Source organism: Narcine bancroftii, chromosome 3 (genome assembly GCF_036971445.1).
Source record: "Narcine bancroftii isolate sNarBan1 chromosome 3, sNarBan1.hap1, whole genome shotgun sequence".
Taxonomy (NCBI): Eukaryota; Metazoa; Chordata; class Chondrichthyes; order Torpediniformes; family Narcinidae; genus Narcine; species Narcine bancroftii.
The window spans coordinates 288426459-288449304 of record NC_091471.1 but is presented as its reverse complement, the minus strand read 5'-3'; the positions used below and the strand labels follow the sequence as shown (position 1 = coordinate 288449304).

General features: G+C 44.1%; 2 protein-coding genes across 2 annotated transcripts in view; one reads left to right on the top strand and one right to left on the bottom strand.

The window, feature by feature from the left end:
• Positions 1-541: 541 nt before the first annotated feature.
• On the top strand, positions 542-16318 carry LOC138756514 (cathepsin L2-like). Its single transcript, XM_069922979.1, has 7 exons — positions 542-673; positions 2778-2900; positions 4947-5099; positions 7268-7489; positions 8706-8871; positions 12565-12670; positions 16219-16318. The coding sequence occupies exons 1-7, from the start codon at positions 542-544 to the stop codon at positions 16316-16318; spliced, it is 1002 nt and encodes a 333-aa protein (XP_069779080.1).
• A 6104-nt stretch (positions 16319-22422) lies between these two features.
• The window catches only part of LOC138758919 (cathepsin K-like), a 28915-nt gene continuing 28491 nt past the window's right edge, over positions 22423-22846 (bottom strand). The window contains exon 8 of the mRNA XM_069928536.1: positions 22423-22756. Within this exon, the coding sequence (XP_069784637.1) occupies positions 22657-22756 (100 nt within the window). The 3' untranslated portion in view covers positions 22423-22656. The remainder of the gene's footprint in view (positions 22757-22846) is intronic.

Below are 22846 nucleotides of genomic sequence, written 5' to 3'. Positions count from 1 at the left end.
CGAATCCGGCGCTGTCCATAAGGAGTTTGTAAATTCTCCCCATGTCTCCAGTTTCTTCCCACGTTCCAAAGATGAACAAGATTTGAAGGGTTAATTAGTTGCATGTGTGCATTTGGGCGAAGTGGGCCTGTGGGCCAGAAGGGCCTTTTCCTGGGCTGCATTTCTAAATTTAAATAAATAAATACATTTTAAATTTGAGTGCCTGGGAGAAACTCCAGTGGTTACTGCAAGAATGTTCAAACTTCACACAGGCAGCACCAGACATCGGGAAGGGTGTAGACCAACAGAACAATGAGGCCTCAGCTCTATATACTGTTACTCTCTGTGTCACTGAAGGTTTACCCTTGACAGCTTTTCATTTAGGTTTGTTTTGAATTATAATTTCCAAACTGGTCAGATGCTATTTCAATCAAATTATCTATGGTCCATTGATCTAATTACAATGGAGTAAAATATTGTCTGTCCAGAAATATTTAAGAAGCTCTGGTCCCTCAAGTACCAGCAATGTTAAGTAATTTCTTGTTCCATCAGACCATCGATCATGAAGTTCTGTGTGTGTGTGGGCTGTGTGATGGTCTGGATCCTGGCTTTGGCTTTTAGCTTCCCGTTTGACCCGTCACTGGATGAATCTTGGATCAGCTGGAAATCATTCCATAGGAAGCAGTACCAACGGGTAAGAGACTCGAGGCACTGAGCCAATGAAGTTATGGCATGACTCAAATTATGTTGCACCCACAGCTGGCATTTATCCAGTGTTTCAAAGCAGTAAAACATCTCGAGATCCTTCCAGAGAGACAAAAAAATCTTGATACTATCACAAAAGGGGATAAAGACGTCATACCCCCACGCTTGATCGAGGAGGTGCAGATTGATGCAAAAGTTAGGGGAGGAACTTTGCAACGATTTTGGGTGCACAGGAGGTCGATGGAGAGGGGGTGTTGGTCAGAGGTCGAAAAAAAAGGTTTTTTTTAAATAATTTGTTTTCAAAGACTCATGCAAGCAAACTATACAAATAATTTTCTTGTCACGCAATATAATTTACAGAGTCCAGTATTTTTCCCCTCCCCCTCCTCTTGTTCCCTCCTCCCCGCCCCCCAAACCCACTTCCCTCAACTTATACAAACACACAATTTCATAAGAATAGCCCAGCACCCCCGGGATCCATGACCTTCCTCAAAGTTCAAGAACCATAAAGGTTAAACAATAAAAATAAAATTAAAAATTAAAACCGCATCGTCTGTGCCACGACCCCAGTTCACTCTCTCTTTCATTTACCTGGCAGGACGGCTTGTTTCTTATCTCATTATTCAAGGGGTGGGGTGGATGGAGGGAGGCACCTATGTGCCTCAGATAAGGCTGCCATACTTCAATGACCGTGTCATACACCTTCCTCAAGTTATAAGTAATCTTCTCCAGGGGAATGCAACTCTGCATTTCCATATTCCACCATGCAGTACTAAGTCAAGAGTTGACTTCCACGCAATGGTCTTTAATTCCACAAAGAATTTCTACAAAGGTATCATCAACAGTTTTTTTTTGATAGATTTAATATTGAGAGGATTAAAGCCGATCATAGAATTATGGTATTAAATGAAGCAAACCACTGAAAAATAAAATTGGGAGAAAGGTTATAGGTACAGGGAGGGAGGAGGCTGTGGGGGGAAAAACTGAGCAACAATGACAATTCCAGAACAGAGGCATTGCCAGACCTGGAGTCCGTACAGTTCAGCAAGGGAGATGTGGGTTAGAATGTGTGTCACAGAGTCTGGATGAACACTCAGTTATGAAGGTTGTAGAACTGTTATGGACCAGAAGAACAGTGGCTCCAGAAGTAAAAACTCCACTGATATGATTTGTTTCCAGTTACTCATTAATGCTAAAGATTCAAACTGTAAAACTCTTAATGAATCTACAAGTTGGGCAACCTTTCAGAGTCTCATCTTATTATTCCCCAAGGTCCTTTGTGTTAAAGAATAGTGTGGAAAACCATTCAGAATTATTACATTGCAAAACTGGCCAATTAACAACTACCTACATTGAAAGGCCATTTAATTCCTCAACAGATCATTTTTTGAATCTGTTGAAGAATTAAATGGCCTTTCAATTTAATAATGTAACATGTAAATATAGAGTTAATCTCTTATAAATTCTAATACAGGGAATTACGGATCTCAGCCAAGCCTGGACAAGTGTATATATACCAAGCCAAAGGGTGCAGTTTGTGTACTCACTGCTTTGACCAAATCTCTGCTCCAGAGCTGCGTCACAGAAATGGGATGTGAATAGTAGATGTTCCGAGCTGAATAGTAATGAGAGCTGGGTAATATTAACAAGAGGGGTTGTACTGAGAGACTTCCTTCTGAATCTCGTCCCCAAGATGGTCGCTTTTGATCTGGTTCTTTCCAACAACCGGGGAAGACGGTGTGCAGTGCCAGGGAATTAGAGATTCCCATGGGCGTTTACATTTTTGAGACTGACTGCTATTATAGATGTGAAGAGCAGTATTGCAGCAACATTTATCTAACACTTGTACACAACAACCCAAGAGAAAATAGCAGCTCAGGGCTCTTATCAGGACACGTTTGAGGATAATTGTGGATGGGATTCAAGGCTCTAACACCCTTCCAGTCAATATCTCACCTTATCCTGCTGCTAATTATCTTCTCATGTGGGAATGGCAAAATGGGACTATTGACATGAAATGTAGAATCCGTCCATTCCATTTAATTGGGCTGCTGGAGCAATGGGCAAATAAGTTAATGTTATCCTTTGTGTAGGATGATGTGAATTACAGAAGATTGATTTGGGAGAAGAACATGAGATACATTGAACAACATAATGTGGAGCACTCGATGGGGAAGCATACGTTTACTGTGGGAATGAACCAGTTCGGGGACCTGGTGCGTATAAAGTGGAAATGTGAGATGCCGGCATTCAGAAATACTACCAATGCATCGGAAGTGATGTTATACCATAGATCAAATGTGAGGCCATCAAAGGTCTATTTTGTTCCAACGAAGGGTCACAAATGTTGAATTTTCTCTTTCCACAGACACTGCCTGGCTAGATGAGCTCTTCGAGTGTAAATTATCGAGAAAGTAACACATTCCTCTTTGCCTTTAGGGATGTTACCGCTGCTTCCTTGGATTTCAGGGTATTTAGGGTCACAGTAAACCCCTGTTATCCAGAATTCAATCAACCAGCAAAAAAAATCAAAGAAAATAAATAGGTAAAAATACAGGATTTTACTGCATATAAATTACTCCCAGCAGATGGAATAAAGGAGTAGATGGGTGAGCGAGAGAAAATAAGGTGCAGGGATGTGGGGAAAGAAGGAGAGAGGGAAGGAGATGCAGCCTGGTCCTTATCAGCTCAGATATGATTCGTGAGAATGTTGTCAGGACTGGTGGGCTCAAATTATAAGGAGAGGCTGGGTAGGATGGATCTCTTGCCCCAAGGCTAAGGGAGAGACATTATAGATGTTTATAAAATCATGAAAGGCGTATACATGGTCAATAGTGATAGCCAACAGTTACAGCCCAATGGGCCCTGTTGGCAACACTTCCATCTGTCGTGCTCCTTGCAGTTAGAGCCTTAGAGTCATTAAGTCAGGCTCTTCAGCTAAACCTGGCTGGGCTTCCAAAATATCCCACGCACCCTAGTACCAACTGCCTGCATTTGACCCAAATCCCTCTAAACCCATCCTGCCCATGTATCTGTTCATTTCTTTTCTTAAACATTGAGATAGTAATTGCTGCATACACTTCTTGTCAAATATCCACTGGCATCATTTGGGGGGTGTGGGAGGTGCAGACTGCACCATGTGACACCCTCAGAGGGGGTGACACCAAAATGACTGTCTATAAAATTTTAGTGCAGTGTCTCACTAGAAATGTATTATTTTTCTTCTAAAAAAAAATCCCTGTAGTTAGTTATAACAACAAAATCGTTTTTTGTAAGCCCAGCTTACATGTAGCAATATACCTACAAGGCTAAAATTCGATGCCAATGTACTTTTTGAACCTTGTAATGTGCTCCGGTCAGACTTGTCATTATTACCCAATTACAATGACACTTCAAATCACGTGGTTTCGTCTGCCCGCACGACAAGCACACACTGTTGTTTTTGTTGCTGCTGTGCAAATGATATTTGTAATTTAAAGGTGTCATTTTAAATTTTCTAAGTTATTTACCTTACTACTATTGTCGTTACATTCAGTGATATACAGGAATTATGATTTACTTTAGTACAAAAAACATTACTAAGGATTCTGTATGGTCTGGTATGGGAGGAAGTCCATGGGGGCAGGGGTGACACCAGGAGTCACTGGACCGGGTGATGCCAGTGATGTCACTCCAAATATCCTCCTGCGTGAGACAGAAAAGTGTGTCATTGAGTGTGACCCAGTCCATGCAGAGGATGCATCTCCCGTGGTTTATAGGAGGGAGTGTGTGAGGCCAGTGATATATCCAGCTTCTGCCTTCCAGCTGCTGTCATCCTAACTGTCAATGTATCCACAGGAGATGGACATCCTTCATCAACGGACAGCCATGTGTCGATATATCTGACTCTATCCCCATCTATCTTTGAGCAATCCAGGTCTTCTAGTTATCCCCTCGACATCATCTATCAGCACCCTCATTGCTGTCATTTCTACAGATGGTTTGTCTGTAAAATACACTTCAGGCAGTTGTTTAAAAGATGTCCCTCTTACTGGACCACACATACACTGCAGGGAAACCTAAGCTACAAAAGCCAGCAGGTTTTATTTGCTTAGTTTAATGAAGATCCTCTCCTCAAAGACTCAAACTTCCAGAGCACAGGGGTTATCGAATATTTTTAGTCCAGATTAATTTATCAAAATAAACTGTGGAATTGCCAAGAAGTCTGATAGAGTCTTCAAATTCTGTGGGAAGTTAATATTTCAGATCTTTTGACTTTCCAGACGGTGGACGAATTCAAGCAACTTCTGAATGCAAGTAGGGTAAAGGAAGACAGGAACTCACCTTGCAAAGTATTTTCAGCACAGCACCCCGCTCAGTTACCTCCAAGTGTTGACTGGCGGCCTAAGGGCTACGTTACACGAGTGAAGGATCAGGTAACTATCCACTGCTCAGTAATTTCAAGGAACAACACATGAAACACGGTGGCTCTCAACAGGTCTGGCTGAATCCATGGAAGTTCTTTGAGCCCTTCTGCTCTGTCACTGCAATAGTGGGAATTTCCCAGTGGCCAACCATTTTAATTCCACATACCCTTCCCGACTCCGAATTGTCTATCCATGGCCTCATGCACTGCCAGATCGAGGCTACCTACAAATTGGAGGTGCAACACCTAATATTCCTCCTGGATATGCTCCAACCAGATGGTATTAATGTTGACGTCCACTTTCCGTTAAGCCCTGAGTCTCTTTCTTTCCCTCTCCTTCTGTCTACCTTCCTTCAGCTCCACACACCTCCCTCCCCTCCCCCTATCACTTCCTCTCTTCTGCCCTCCCTCCCTCATCCAACCGACTTCTTGTCTGTGGGCCTATGCTCCTCCCCCTGCCCCTCCCCCACCATTTTGTTCAGGCACCTGCCTGCTTTTTGCTTGTCGAAGGGCTCAGGCCCAAAGCATTGATTATTAGCTTTGCTGCATAAAGACCCTGTGTGACCTGCTGAGTTTCTCCAGCACTTTAACTACACATATATTCCAACATTCCCAAACTGCAATGTGTGAAAAACACTCAGCCACAGCATCTGTGCAAAGTAAAACGTACATTAATGTTGCAGGTCATAGATTTTTCATCAAATAAATTTTGCAGTTAATTGTTTTTGAATAAAAGTTTCAAAATCTCTCAGAATGTTAAAAACTGTTAAAATGTTCGACAGCTTGCAAATTTCAGCTCCAATCTTTACCCCTTTGAAAGTCCGTCAGGATGTTCAGGAGAAGGGAGCACTGGATTGGGCTACTCATGGCCCAGACATTGTTCAAACCTCATAGCCTGACTCAGGACTCTCGACGGAGTGGATTGTTAGCTTAAATGGCCTTCCACATCTGGCCCAGGAAGGTTCAGCTGTGTCAGGATCATAAGTAGCCATTTCAGGCAGCTGCTCGTGTACAGCCTGATCAGGTGCCTTGGGAAAAGAGAACAACATCTTGTCCCCATTCTCTCTCCTCAGATGCTGCCTGGCCTGCAGAATGTTTTCTAAACTGAAGTTTAGTGTCACCTACATATTTCTTGGAAACACACAGGGAGCATTGCTTAAATAGGGATCAAAGAATTATTGAGGACCCTTTACATCAGTGGTTCTCAACCTTTTCCTTTCCACTCACATACCACTTAAAGTAATCCCTATGCTTGTGATTAGTAAAGGATTGCTTAAGGTGGTCTGTGAGTGGGAAGGGAAGGTTGAGAATCACTGCTCTAGACCCAATTGTTACTGAAATATTTTGCTTGAGAAAAATTGTCATTGGCCCATTTCCTTTGGAGTTATGAAACCGTGCACATAACGAGTCAATGAGGTACGATTAAAATAGTGGTTTTTAGACTTTTTCTTTCCACCCACATACCACCTTAAGCAATCGCTTACTCATCACAGAGCACTGATGGCATAGGGAATGCTTACAGTGGTATATGGGTGGAAAGAAAAAAGGTTGAGAACCACTGGTTTACATTCAGCACACAATATCTTTCACCCACGACCACCTGGAGTGAGGTATAGCTGCATTAAAATCAGGACTGTTAGGCTGGGAAATAACTTTATCCCACAGGCTGTGAGATTGATGAATGGTGTCCTGTAACTGAGTCGATTCTTCCAAGATATTTATATATATTTATTTTATATTATTCCTTTATGTATATGTCTGATTTATATGCTGTGTATGTGCCATATTCTGGAGAAATGCTGACATAGTCTGGTTGCTTATGTACAGTCAGATGATAATAGATGTGAACTTAAACAATAGATGCTAGAATCTGAAGCTAAACCCAGTCGGCTGGAGGAACTCAGCAGGTCGAACAGCATCAGTGGGAGAAAAATAATCGTCAATATTTCAAGCTGGATCTTTTCATCAAGACTAAGAGGGCAGAGGGGGAGATGGGGGAGAAGGAGGGATAGACCCATCTCCCCCTCTGCCTCCTCAATCTTACTCCTCTATTTTAATTCTCTTGCCTCGCCTTTTTGACCTTGATGATGTGCAGGACTTCGAGCTTCTCAGTGGTCCTTCAGCAATCGGGGAAATGTGGACTGTTCTACTCACTTTGAATCTTGGCTTTTTCATCAGGGACAATGTGGTTCCTGCTGGGCATTCAGCACCACTGGAGTATTAGAAGGACAGGTGTTTAAGAAAACGGGGAATCTCATTTCTCTGAGTGAACAGTATCTGATGGACTGCAGCAGAAGTGTAGGAAATGCAGGCTGCAATGGTGGATCTGTCTTCGCTGGATTCTTATTCATTAAAGAAAGGGGCATCGCTTCTGAAGTGTCCTATCCGTACACTGCAAAGGTAATATTCCTTTTTCTCTGACATTGTTAATTGCCTGATTTTATTTGCTCAATTTGTGGTGGCCAGAAGGTTTGTGACCCAGTGATGCAGATGGTAGAGACACTGCCTTTTCTTCTGTGTCGCTCCTCTGAATCCTATTCTCCTGAGGAGACGGGAGAATTGGGTTGAGAGGAAAAACTCATCAGCTATGATTTGAATGGCAGAGCAGACTCGTCGGACTGAACAGCCCAATTCTGCTCCTACAGCTTACGGTCCCGCATGTCAAACAACTAGGGTTCACTCCTGACCTTGGGTACTGTAATGATGGAGCTTGCGCGCTCTCCCTGGGTACCTGTAGGCTTCCTCCAGGTGGTCAGGTTTCCTCCCACGACTCACAAAGGTTCGGGTTGGAGGTTATAGCATCACAGAGTGCGGAAACCGGATCTTTGGTTTAAAAAAAACAGAAACGTCCTCGTTGAGGACCTTGCCCGTCTTCTATGTCATCACACAGAGTTGGCCACTTTGATTCCTGAGGGGATCCCATTTTTTTCTCTGGTTACCCTTTTTTCCTTTAAGTATTTGGAATTATCCTGAACGTTATGTGCCTCCTGTTCCTTTCTTGCATCCTGAGTTCCATTTTTAGCTTTCTCCTTATTACACAAATCACCTCAGGTAGACACTTGATCCCAGCTGCTTATACCCCCATACATCCTTCTTGCTCTTGACTTGACCCTGAATTTTCTTCATGATCCAAGCTTCCCAATGTGTTATACAACTTCACCAAGACATGGTTCACTGTTCATGTGGGAATCTGATGGCAGAGGAGAAGAAGCTGTCCTTGTGCTGCTCATCTTCAGGCTCCTGTACCTTTTTCCTCAGTCATAGCAGAGTGAAGAGGGCATGGCCTGAGTGGTGGGGGTCCTTAAGTATAGAGTTCTGGAGACTTGCAAACGCACTTTTTAAAAACATCCCATTTTCCTCACATGGTTAATCAGCTGATGCAAGTTGTAGTGTGTGGGCGAGTGGTAGAATCAAGAAGTTGATGGGAATGGGAAGAATTAACAAATGAGATTAATGTGCTTGATGTTTGGCATGGATGGTCTCTTTCTGTGTTGTGTGACTCCATTCTAAGGTAGCATTTCCAAAGAAGCAGTAGGTCCCACACTGTCTCATTCAGAACAACATAATTCCTGCTGTTGTTTGGGTCTCACCTGCTCTCTGGTGTTTTTTGCTTGAGGATGGGGATTGCAAATTCAACCAAAGTGACATTGTTGCCACTTGCAAAGGAATGAAGCGGATTCCAAAAGATTCTGAAGTGGATTTAGCTGCGGCAGTGGCGTCAGTTGGACCGATCTCAGCTGGCATCGACGCGGAGCACCGATCCTTCATGTTGTACAAATCAGGTAAGCAGCAGGATTTGCAGGAGTGGTGGAGAAAGGTGAAACAAAGGGAGAAAAATAGAGGGATAAGCTAGGCGATAGAACACTTCAAGATGAAAAGCAGGAAATGAGCAGCTTTTTGGGCAGCATTCGTGGAAAGAGAAATGAAGTTAACACTGGGAAGAAGATCTTGTTCAGCTGATGATGCACAGGCCAAAAGCACTGGCCCACAGATCTCCCAAAATTGGCCCTGAGCCTCATCTCCATTGCACAAAAAGATCTGTTTGTTTTTCTTTTTTTTTGAAAATCACAAGGCCAGCATTTATTGTGCATCCCCACCTGCCCTTGAAGTGGCGGTGATGAGTCACCTACACCTGAATGTCTTTTTCGGCCATTTAAGGGTCAAACTGAGGGGGATGGTCTGCAATCGTCCAGGGGCCAGGCCAGAGAAAGGCAACGGAGGTTGAGGAGAGAATGGTAAAGCAGAAAAATGGTTCAGAGCTCACACAACCACGAGGAAGAAATTACAGTGGCCTATCATACAAGGACAGTTGGATAACTGAAAGCTAAACTGGTGGCTAATTGTAGATGTTCCTTAACATCAATTGAAATTGATCTTCATGACACGCATCTAGCTGTGGGCGTAAAGTGGGAAAATTCACCTGAAGTCTGAATCCACTCTCCAGAGATCGGTCCAAAGCTCTGTAGGTTACTGTTCTTCCACTACATATTGAAGGATATTGATGAGTTGAGGAGGTAGCTAAAGGAATGGTTGATGACATTTAATGCAGAGAAACGCAAGGGGTTGCATTTTGAAAGGTCTAACATGGGTAGAACCTACACAGTGAATGGTAGATCTGGGGAGTGTTGTAGAGCATAGGGTCTAGGAGTCCAAGTGAAAGTGGAGACACAGGTAGATAGGTTTTGGACACATTGGCTTTCATCATTCAGAGTATTGAGTGTAGAAGTTGTGAGGTCATGTTGAAGTTGTATAACACATTGGTGAGGCCCTATTTGGAGTGTTGGGTTCATTTTTGGTCACAGTGCTGCAGGAAAGATGGTGTCAAGCTGGAGAGGATGCAGGGAAGATTTACATGGAGGTTGTAAGGACTCAGGGGCCTGAGCTGTAAGGGAGAGGTTGAGCAGGCTAGGAGTGCAGGAGAATGAAGGGTAATATCCTGAGTGGAATAGATTAGGTGAATGCAGAGTCTTTTGCCCAGAGTAGGGGAATCAGAAATCAGAGGACATAGGTTAAAAATGAGGGAGAAGAGATTTAACTGGAACCTAAGGGGTGACTTTTTTTTACACAGAGGGTGGTGGGTGTATGAATCGGGCTGCCAGAGGAGGTGGTTGAGGCAGGTATTATTGCAATATTTAAGAAAAGGTGTGGACGTATACATAGATAGGAGGGTTTAGAGTGAGAGATGGACCAAGCGCAGGCAGGTGGGACAAGTGTGGATCGACCATTTTAGGTTGGCAAAAGAAAGATGGGCTGAAGGGCTCGATTCCAGGTTGCACTGTTTGTGAGACTAAGGATGGCAGAAACCTGCTGTAAACTAGAGTTTAAATGACATAGGAGATGCCCAACTGTGGCAACTACAAAGGGGTCTTGATGCCATCCACCATCTGAGTCCTTCTCAAGCAGTGGCTGGACAATTGGAGAATATCCAGAGGACACGATGACCAGCTCAGGAGAACTGGAAGGAGCAACATCACCTACTATATAAAACATACCAAAGTCTTTGGCTCCGCCTGACTGGGGAACACTCTCCCCAAGTTCATTCCCATCTCCCCTTTGTTTTCACAGTGGATCTACAACAGAAGAAAGCTCAGCAAAGATTAGTCACAGGTGAAGCATGGTCATTGCACATTTCTCTTCAACTTTTCTCACCACAATGTTTTTCATTATTTCCAACAACTACTCTGCGAGCATTGAGCGAATATTCAGAGCTAGTGGAGGCTTTGCAGCCCATGAGGACCCCAAGCCAGAGCCAGGGAAGCCTGTCTTCAGCGGTCGAGCTGCAATACGCGGATGCCAAACATGTCTGAGCACTCTCAAAGGTCACACTCAGAGCCATCACCACTGAAGCATAGCAGGTGATGGGCAAGATGAAGGTCCTCTACCAACCCACTGCCCAGTATTGTCCTTCAAGGGCTCCCTTTAAGACCTTTATCTGAAACAAAGGCAGACATTGATGCTGTAACTCGCCATTACCTTCAATATAGTCAATTGAAGAAAAGGGTTTTTTGAAAATGAAGGCCTTAGACTTAGTACAGTCTGTGGGCAGCAGTAAACCCTGGTTCCTATGTACTTCTGACACTTCACTTCTGTGATGGGAAACGATAGAAGGATGTGTTCAAGCTTCTTTGAGAAAGTGAAATATCTCACTGAATCCTGGAAATCTCTGGCACACTGGTAACCAAAGTGAAGGAAGAGCATTTGGGATAGAGCACAAAATCCTGGATTATCAACGGACAGAGAATATGACCTCAGAAACAATCTACCCTGCCAGCCCTATTCATGAATGAGTCTGTGCAGTTGCCTCATTAGCTACATCTGATCCCACGGGACAGGAATGGAAACAAGTCCAAGGGACTGCCAAACACATAGGAGGAGAACAGAGAGAGTGGGAGGAATGAAGCTATGGAGTTTGACGCGGAGGTAGGAAAGAAAAAGGTCATTGGGACTATGAGCATGGATCGGAGGGCAGTAGGGATGAAAAGAGGATGGAACAGAGATCAGCCTCCCTTCCTTCCCTCAGTGGCCAGTGGCTGGGTGAGTACTCAGCTCCCAGGCATACCTCTTAAACCTGAATGTCCATTCTCGTGCAATAGACAAATGTTCTGGAGTAACTTAGCGTTCTTCATGACCTGCTGAGTCTCTCCAACACTTTCATGCATTGCACTGCAATCACAGCGTCTACAGACTTTCCTGTTTAGGCCCTTTCTCACCCGCTGTAAAAAGCAAGGATCTCCCAGTTACCAATCACTTTCATCCCTCACTCCATGACCACACAGACATGTCTATCCATAGCCTTGTGTAATGTCAAACCAAGGTCACCTGCTAACTGGAGGAAAAACACCTTATATAGTCTCTCGGCTCTTTCCAACCAGACAGCACCAACATCGACATTACTAATTTCTATTAACCCTCTCCTCTGGTCTCTCTTTTTCTGACTCCTTTTATTCAGCTCCCACCTCCCTCCCATCCTTCTCCTGTCAAAGGGCTATCCTTCTCAGGCCTTTGCCCTCCCCCCATCACCTCAGCAATTTCTCTTTCACTCTCCCAACTGTGTTCACCTCTTAGCCTGTGCTCATTTCCCCATCTCCATCTCCACACTCGACACCTTTTTAATCAGGCATCTGCCTGACCTTTGATGGTCTGACAAAGGGCTCATATCTGAAAGGTTGACTGCCCTTTTTCTTCCTGTGGACGCTGTGTGACCTGCTGAGTTTCTCCAGCACTTATGTGCACAGCACAACATCTGCAGATATTCTGGTGGACTTCACCAAGGTTATGATTGTCTCTCGGAAGATGTGAGGGTACGAAGCTGAGACATTTTGAACTAACAACAAATCTTTACCCCCATCAGGATGTCCCCCACCTCTGCCAGTGTTGAGGTTTTTCCTTTGGTTACCTCACCATGTGATAAGGATAATTCCCACACAGAATTCAATACTGCACAATAACATGCAAATTTTGAAAATTTTCTGCAGGAATTTTTTATGAGCCTAACTGCAGTCCTGTGGATCTTGATCATGGAATTTTAGTGGTTGGATATGGGATGGAAAACCAAAAACCATATTGGATAGTGAAAAACAGGTAGGTTACCATTTGGAGGTAGGAGTTTTGCATTTAATGAATGGATGAGTTTATTGTCATATACATAAGTGCAGCGTACAAATGTAATGAAAGTCTTACTTACTGCCACATCCCAGATCAGAAATTGGAGCTACAAAGGAACTTGGGAATCCTTGAACAGGTTAACTTGCAGGTTGAAACAGTAGCAAGGTTTGCATTCATTTCAAAAGGAGTCGAATGTAAAGGTGTAATGTTAAGGCTTTATAGAGAGTTGGTCAGACTACATTTTAAGTTTTGCGAGCAGTTTTGGGCCCCACATCAAAGGAAGGATGTCCTGGCAGTGGAGAGAGTCCAGAGGAGGTTTACGAGAATGATCCTGGGAATGAGAGGGTTAACGTATAAGGAGTATTTAATGGCTCTGGGTCTGCACTCAATGGAGTTTAGAAGGCTGGGGGAGATATCAAAACATACCGAACATTGAAAGGGCTGGATAAAGTAGACTTCATATGGGGAAGTGTGGGTCATGCATTTTGGAACTGACACTGATAGATCAGGGTATGTTATAAATGCTGAGGAGCTGGCAAGGAACAGTTAAGAGACCTGGAGGTCTCAATATTCTCTTGAAGTCACTACCATCAGTGAGGCTTGGCCTCCGTCAATTTGATTCACTCCCTGCAAAAGCTGAGGCTGTAGAAACATCCTGTTGCTGGAAATGGGTCAGCCAGTGCTGTGTGCAAAGTCTGAATAGAGACCCATTATTGATCGGAGGACAACTTGTTTTCAGTGACTGGTGAACCAATGGAAGTCATAAGCTTCAATTTCTATTGAAGGGATGTGTAAGACATGGTATGCAACTGGTGACCCTCTTAGGTGTGTAAGTGATGCCAGATTAAACCAAGGTGCATGTTTTGGGCCCTTGAGGATGGCATATTCATGCCAGATACTGCCTCACAATGCCAGAGCTCGGGTGCAATCCCTTGGAGTGGAGTTGGCACCTTCTCCCTGTGCTTGCTCTGACTTCCTTCCATAGCCAGAAGGTATGAGGTTCGGTGGGTTAGTTGGCTGCTGTAAGTTGCCCCAAAGATACATTGGTCTCACGGCTCAGCAGTGTTCAGAGGCTGCCCCGGAGAGAGCTGGGCAGGCCTGGGGCCAGGGCCAGGGTTCACATTTCAGATATCAGATTTCAGATTTATTGTCAGAGTACATACATGACATCACATACAACCCCGAGGTTCTTTTTCTTGCAGGCAAGGCAAAATTACCACTAATTGGTAGTGCAAAAAAAAAACTGTACACAGCATATATATGTAAATAAATAAAGACAGACAGAGAATGTAAACAAACAGACTGGGTAATACAGATAGCATAAAAAGAAAATAGAGTCTTTAAATGAGTCCCTGGTTGAGTTTGTTGTTGAGGAGTCTGATGGTGGAAGAGTAGCAGCTGTTCCTGAACCTGGTGGTGCGAGTCTTGCGGCACCTACATCTCTTTCCTGATGGCAGCAGTGAGAATAGAGCATGTGTTGGGTGGTGTGGATCTTTGATGATTGCTGCTGCTCTCCAACTGCAATGTTCCCCATAGATGTTATCGACAGTGGGGAGGATTTTGCCTGTGGTGTCCTCGGCTGTGTCCACTATCTTCTGGAAGACTTTATGTCCAGGAGTATTGGTGTTCCCATACCAGACCATGATGCAGCCAGTTAGCACCACACATCTGTAGAATTTTGCCAGGGATTCCGATGTAATACAGAACCAGCGCAAACTTCTGAATGAAATAAAACCTGCAGTGACTTCCCCTCTTAAAAGCAGTGTGGCATGATTGATGCACTGCCATTACAGCACCACCAACCTGGGTTCGAATCCCGGTGTCCTGTGTGGGTTTTCTCCAGGTGCTCTGGTTTCCTCCCACCCTCCAAAACCTATGGGGTTGGGAAGTTCATTGGGAGTAGTTGAGAGGCACGAGTTTCATGGGCTGGAAGAGCCTTCTACCATATTGTATCGTTAAAATAATAAGAACATTTTTTAAAATGTCTGCAAGAAGATACAATGAGTGAGAGAGACTTGTGTGTTGGGTGGTCAGGGCAGAGTGGTCAGCACACTTTCTGGTCAGGAAAATTGCCCAATAATTTCCATATTAGTTGGGAGTATTACTGTCCCTGTAAAGGCAGTTTATTAAAATTCAAGCACTTCATGTGGTAGAACATATTCAAAGTTTTACTGCCAATTTTTCCTCTATTTCCCTCAACAATATTGCAACCAGACAGATCCTCTTAAAATGAAAAGCCCTTTCCAGGAGTCTCCATTCTGTCTTCCAAGTGTTCCTCGCCAATTCACACATAAGACCATAAGATATAGGAGCAGCAGGCCATTTGGCCCCTCTGAGTCTGCTCCACCATTCAATCATGAGCTGATCCATTCTCCCACTTCACTGCCTTCTCCTTATAACCTTTGATAGCCTGATGATTCAGATACTTATCAATCTCTGCCTTAAATATACCCAACAGCCTCCACAGCTGTTCGTGGCAGCAAATTCCAGGTTCACCGCTCTCTGGCGAAAGAAATTCCTTTGTTTTAAATGGGTGGCCCATAATTCTGAAGTTGTGCCCTCTTTTCCTTGACTCCCCTAATATGGGAAGCAACCTTTCTATATCTACACTGTCCACATATTTCAACATTCTATATGCTTTCATGAGGTCTCCCTCATTCTCCTGAACTCCATGGAGTCCAGTCCAAGAGCTGTCAGATGTTCCTCATGTTCTAATCCCTTCATTGCAGGAGTCATTCTCCATGTCATCGCCAGCCCCTTTGCTGCTGACCCTCCTTGATGGAGATCTCTCCACTAGTTCCTGCAGGTAACCAACACTGTTGATGCCCATCCCTTCTTGGTACTCCTGATGCATCCAAGAATTACCAGCGCAGCAGATGTTTTCAAAGGTAACGAGCTTGCATCAAAGAAGGAAGATGTGAGCACTGATTGTCCCACCATCTGGAGGACTCGGTTCATATAACTAACCTGCGAGAGGGTGAGAAATAAATTTGAGTGAAAAGATTGAACACGATCATTCCCGAGCTCTGATTCATAGCAATGAAGGGAACCAGATGGGTTTTCATTTACTGATCTGCTTAAAATAATAAACAGGGCGGATTGAAGGAAAATAACTCTGATTAAATGGCAAAAATCAATTAAAATTAAAAGCTAAAATTCAACGGTAAGTTCAGGACATTCTATTTTATACAAAAGAGGGTGGAAATATGAAGTCTGTGGATACAGAGACAACCGAACCTTTGATCACGGGTAGGTTTTTGTTGGGCGCTGCTTCCAAAAGCTGTAAATAAATTGGAAGTCATGATCGGCAACGGTCTGGGTAAAAGATAGAATAAACTCCCTGGTGTCCATTCCTGCCTTGCTGATTGCTCTCTATTCACCAGCCCCACTCTACCAAGCAAGATTTTGCCTGCAGATTTGGAGAGACAGCAGGGTAACGGGTCCTCCTAGCCCACGAGCTCACACCGCCTCATGAGGTGATTTTGAAGGAGCATTAAAGCTTAACTCAAGTTATCTTGTTTCAGTTGGGGAGCAAGTTGGGGCGATGAAGGTTACGTCCACATGGCAAAGGACATGGATAATAACTGTGGAATAGCTTCATACGCAGTTTTTCCTGAGGTGTGAGGCACAAGTACATGGCATGGAACGGATAAAGCGATCACTCTGTCTGCCTGAAGATGCTGCTTTAGATTGTTCATGATGCACCTATTCACTTTGCTGTGGCCGTGACAGATGCAAACTATTCAAATAAAGCAAAATCTCTCCCATCACTGAGAAGGCTGAGATCATTGCCTGCCCTTGGGATTGTTCTGCCTTGAAGGTGCAAAGTGTAAAGCCTGTGGCTGGTTTATTACAGCCATCCGAAACTAGATGACCACGTTTGCCACGGGTTACCTGTTGTGTCACTTCCTTGACCTTGAGATATCCTTGCCTGTCCGTTCGTAGCTGCAGAATTATCTTCTCACCCACACAACATGGCCCCTAGAGACCATAGAGATCTTCCCTGTTCCCTACCCATCCGCACAGCGGCACAGTGGCTAGAGCTTCTACCTTCACAGCTCCAGCTCCTCGGGGACGATTCCAACCTCAGGCAATTTAATTTTTTTTTATTTGGAGAGACAGCAGGGTAACGGGTCCTCCTTGCCCACGAGCACACACCGCCTCATTATGCCCATGTGTCCAATCAACCTACAAACTCTGTGAGTTTTTGTTTGGAATGTGGGAGGAAACCAGAGCACCCGGAGGAAACCCATGCAGTCACAGGGAGAATGAACAAACTCCTTAAAGGCAGCACTGTACTTGAACCCAGGTCACTGTAACAATGTCATATTGCATGAATTTGCCTGTTGTCTGCTTTAAGGCAGACAGATTCGCCATCAGCAGAAATTGCCTGAAATGCCTCTTCCAGCCAGAGAAACAAAAGTATTAACCCCAGAGTCACCCAGTGCCCGTGGATTCACGTCCAGCGCTTTCCCAGCCTCCGCAGCCACGTGGAATCCAGTCCAAACCTTCGGAACCAAAGCCCAGATCTGAACCTCCAATACGACTAAGGAGTGAATCAAATTGGCAGAGGCCAAGCCTCACTAGTGACTTCAAGAGAACATTGAAGCCTCCAGGTCTCTTAACTGCTCCTTGCCAGCTCCCCAGCGTTTATAACATACCCTGATCTATCTGTGTCAGATCCAAAATGCATGACCTGCACTTCCCCACATGAAGCTACATTTGTCAGAGGTTTGCCATCATTTAATTTACCTTCTGAATCTTGTTGCATCCACCTCCGTTAAACTTGTGTATCAGGGAGCAAAACTTTCTCCTTCACCCACGTCTGAAGCCCCCAATGCAGATTTCGAGACTCATACACAAGTAACGTGAGCCCATGCCAACTCTTCCAGCTCTATTCCTTCTCTATGCCCAGATGTAGTCTCCATGTCTTTACTGTGGACAGGACCCATTAACACGAGATCCCGACAGTGACTCAGTGAAACAATAAATGTAAACTGAGGCAACGCTGCTCACTGTTATATGATCTAGGGGACATCAACTAGCATTGAAATCATCCATGAAGTTTGGGTTTCATCAGATTTATGCTGAAACAGTGTAAATTAGCATTCCCCAGAACACCTGAGAAAGGCGAACGGTAGACATCAAGCTGTCAAATATTTGAGGAAGGAGGTGAAATGAACAGAGGTGTGAAACCGGCGGACAGTGATGTATCACCAGAGAACATTGCACGCTATTGACGCAAGAAGCAAGCCAATCCACTGTGGCCACACTGACACAAAGAAAAGGACTGCAGCCAGTCCTCCTCGACTGCAGCAAATGAGAGATGAAGTGAATGTGATGCAGCCCCACACACACGTGGCGTGCGCTGAGGAACCACAAGCCACAAAGCTGATTGAACCCTTGAAGGGTTTTACATTCACTCTGCTCATTTCAGAGGTTTGGCCAAAGAAATATGTCCTCTGTCTCTGGACTCATCAGTCCAATAACCTCATATCAACAAAATGTAGTAAAGTTCCTGCTCCCATTTCTTAGGTTCTGATGTAACTAACATGGACTCTGTGGGAAAGGGATTCATCTGTGAAAACTGATCAACTTAAGGATTCGTCAGAGATCTGAGAATTGGGAGAATGGTGATTCTGAAAATGGGAGAGTTTTTGAAAGCTGGAGCGTGGCTGTTAGCAGATGCACAGTGACACAGCTGGTAGACCTGCTGTCTCACAGTTTCAGTCCTGACCTTGGATGTTGACTGTGTAGTTTGCATCTTCACCACACCACTGTGTGGGTTCCCAACACCTCCCAAAGACTTGGAGTCTTCACTATGGAAGTCATTGAAAGCATACCAAAAGTAGTTTGCAAGAAAGGGTCATGGGAGGGAAGAAATTGTACTCGACAAAGTGGTGGGTTAACAAGCATCTCGCCTGCTATTACCCAGCCAGCATTGTGAAGCACATTCATTACTTGTACCTTGCAGGTAATGGAAACACTTTGGGATGTCTTGAGATGAGTCATTTGCAGATGGATACCCTTCCCCCTCTGAACCATAGAACACTACAGCACTGAAACAGGTTGTTCGGCCCATCTAACCCATGCTGAATTATTTTTCCACCAAGTCCCATCAACCTGATCGAGTCTTGTAATCATAGTGGCTGATCCCAGGGAGTTGTTGTTGGACTCTTGCTGTCGATGGACATTGCCAGACATGTGTAGGGCACTTACCATTTCTTTGCCAATTCCTGAATGTTGCCAGGACCTTGCAGTATGTAAGTATGGAAATTGCAGAGGGCTTTGAAAGGAAATGAATGTTTTGTAATGACCAATAAGTATCCTCTATCCTGATCTTACGGTAGGATGATGGTGATTGGTGAAGTGGCTGAAACTAGTTGTGGTGAGGACATTGCCTTGAAGAACACCTGATGTCCTGGGTGAATAATGGACCCCTGACCACATCTCCCGTCATGTGAGGTAAAATTCCAACCATGGAGTGTTTCTTCCTCATGTTCACTGATGTCAATGGTACCCAGGCTCTTTGGTACCTCACTTGACCAAATGCTGCTGTGACATCAGAGGCAGTGACTCTCACCCCATCTTCACAACTGAGCACCTTGTTAATCTCAAGACTCGAGGAGGAGGAGGACTACGCATTTACATCAATGAGAACTGATGCACAAATGTCTGTGTCGTAAAGATTTTCTGCTCAGCAGAGATCACAAGATAAACCAACAGAAGCAGGCCACTAAGCCCATTGGGTCTGTTCCTTGACTCTACATTAAGCTGAACTATGCTCACACCTAGTTCCAATTACCAGCCTTTTCCCCATCTCCCTTGGTACCCTTGCAATGAGGCACTTCTCCATTTCCTGTTTAAATACACCCAATGATCTGGCCTCCACTGCTTTGTGCGGCAGTGAGTTCCACAGATCCATGAACCTTTGACTAAAGAAGTTCTTCCTCCTCTGTTTTAATTGTATAACTTGTAATTTTAAGACTATGACCCCCTTGTCCTCGATTCACCCATCAAGGGAAACATCTTATCCACATTCACTCTATCAAAACCTTTCAAGATTTGAAATGTCTCTTTGAGATCCCCCTTATTCTCCTACATTCCAACGAATACAACTCAAGAGTTGTCAAAAGTTCCCCATACTCCAGCCCTTGCATTCCAAGAACCATCCTGAAGCCTCTGTCTGTCAGGAATATTACTAATGTCTTCCACAGTAAATACAGATGTAAAATATTGATTTAATTCTTCTGCCATAGCTTTATAACCCATTAAAATTTCCCCAACATTGTTGTCCTCGATGATACTCAATACCCATCTCTTGTAACTGGATTGTAGTCTTCCTATCAAAAGACCTCAGTCTGTCTGGGTCAGCGGCAGAATGTCAACCACCTTCATGCCTGAGAACTGGTGCACTTCAAGGCTGTGTGCTCAGCCTGCTCCTGTTCACATTACTGACCCACGACTGCATCACCAGATCCAGCTCCAACAGTGTCATCACTTTTGCAGATAACACGACAGTCGTTGACCTCATCAGCAACAACAATGAGTTGCATCTCGAGAGGAGGTGGAAAATCTCGTGTGCGGTGTGAGAGCAGCAACCTGAGTCTCAACAAGGAGATGATTGTGTATTTCAGGAGGACCAGGGCCAACCACCCTTCACTACACATAAATAACCCTGTAGAGAGCATCAAGTTGCTTGGACTCCACTTAAGTAAAGACATATCCTGGACAAACAACACCACCTCTCTTGTCAGGAAGAGCAAATGCATTTCCCGAGAAGGCTGAAGTGGTCAAGCCTTCTGGCCACCATCATGTCGACTTTCTACAGAAGCTCTATCAAGTGTCCTGGCTGGCTTCACTGCAGTGTTGAACGGCTGCTGTAGAGCTTTGGATTGGAGGTCAATCCACCGGATTATAAGAGCAGCAGAGAGGACCACTGGAGTCTGCCTCCCCCCGTCGACATGATTGACTGGGATCGTTGTCTGAAATCTTTAAGGACCCCTACCACCCCACACACAGCATCTTGCAGCCACTCCTGCCAGGAAAAAGATACAGAATTATCAGAGCCAGAACCACCAGACTGAGAAACAGTTTCTTCCCATGGGCAGAGAGACTGCTGAACTGCTCATACGATCCCTCTGAGACTCTATTTATTTCACAATATTTATTTTATTTTATACACTGTATTATAAATATGCATTCTATATGCTTACATCAGTGTTTGCATGTTTACACCGAGCACCAAAGAAAGCTGTTTCATCCAGTGGTACTTATACAATTGTATGATAATAATAAACTTGAACTTGAAACTGAAATATTATAATATTTGAGAAAAGCTTGGCATGAGATGCATGTAGTTCTGGAGCGCAGGTCTTGACACTGAAGACCTTGTGTTGTTCGGTCACTTGGAGCCCTGGTGCTTTCAACAGTTCCTTGTCAGTAGGGATCTTAGGAAGAAACTGTTAATGCTTGTCACTGCCGATTGATCATGTTAAGAATGGGTCAGCCCTGTTCTGTTACACTCACTGGCTTTGGATGAAGATATTCTTGGAACACCATCTTTCTGAGTGGTCTACTTCAATTTATGATGTCATGTCTGCATGGCTTGCCAGTTAACCTCGTTGTGGGTCCAGATTCTGATGCAGGCTGCATCTTGGTAAACTAAAACTGGTTAAGAACAGAGTATTGACTCCACTGAAGAGTATGAGTGAACTATATGGATTCTTACAGACACTCCAGTTGTTTTGTAACTTTTAAAGTTCCAAATAATTAATTGGTGTAATATTCCTCAGATGGTGCAGTGGGGTTTGAACATCTGTGTCACAAATAGGACAGGCAATGGATTACAGCAAAAAGAGAGTCGAATCACATCCTGTTGACAAGTATATTACCTGGGATACTTAGTTCAGGCTGCTAGATTGTCTAGTAACTACACCAGCTCTGAACCTGGTCATTGATGAGAAGTGATATGGACATAGACATTGAGGACTATGTAAGGTGTTGGAAATGATAGATGTGAAAGCAGGATGGGATTTTTTAACGAGTCTGATGCAGATAATCATTTGATCTGGATAAAATATATCCCAGGCTCCTGAAGGAAGGAAAGGGGGAAATAGTGCAGACTCGGACGATCCCCCTGGTTCCACAGATTGTTGGAGAATCTGAACTTGGATAAATTGGGCCCATTGTTTACAAATGGGGAAAGGAGATGGGATTCATGACCTCCAAGATCTGCCACCATTTCTCTTTGTGAAAGGCATAGGGGCTTTTAAGTTTTTTTCTCTCTTTGCTACCCTATGGCATCAATGTGACCTGGGCTTCCTGAAGCCACACTAGGCCAAGTGTTGCCTCGAGATCAACAGCACTTAGACTCACCTAACCTCTGGAATTCAACCCTTTGGTTCATTTTGGGATGAAGGCTGTGGACTGGGTTGGGGCTGAAACAGAATCTCAGTTCAATTTTGCCCTCATTGGAAATTAAGCCTTGTCACAACCCACTGACTGTCAGCAAATGTTGTGTTCATGTCTCCAGACTTACCAAGAACATGCAGGACAGGAAATCCTACTGACTATAAACTCTGCACCTGGCCATTGATGGTTCTGGTGTCAAAAGACGCAGGGCACTTTTTTGTTCACATTTATAAAGTTTTAAATTGAATTAGGGGCATTCATGGTTAATAAAAGGCAATTGCTTCATTAAGTTTAGAATAAAGAGACACTTGATGTGATTGCCAACAGCATTTATTAATTTCTCAGCATCATTAACTTGACCCTCAAAAAATGAGCTCGTCTTTAATGCCAAACGGCAGAAGTCGTAGAAGCTGCTATTAATTCCCCTGAGCAGATTTTCATTTGCAGTAGGACAGTTAAAGCCATAGCCTAGAATGAATAAAAGCAACAGAAGACTTTCCATAATTTTTCAGGCCAAGTTCTGAAGCTCTGCTTGAATGTCAGAAGACTTACACAAGAGGATAGACCACGTATCTGGTTATTCCACAGCGATTACGCCTGTTCCTTGCTAATTTAAGGTAACCACGGTCACCCCACTTGGTTCCCCAACTGGAAAATGAGAAAGAAAGCTGTGTTAAAATTATAGATGTGTCCAAGTGCAAACTCAAAGATCTGGGACTTTATACATTGCAACAACAG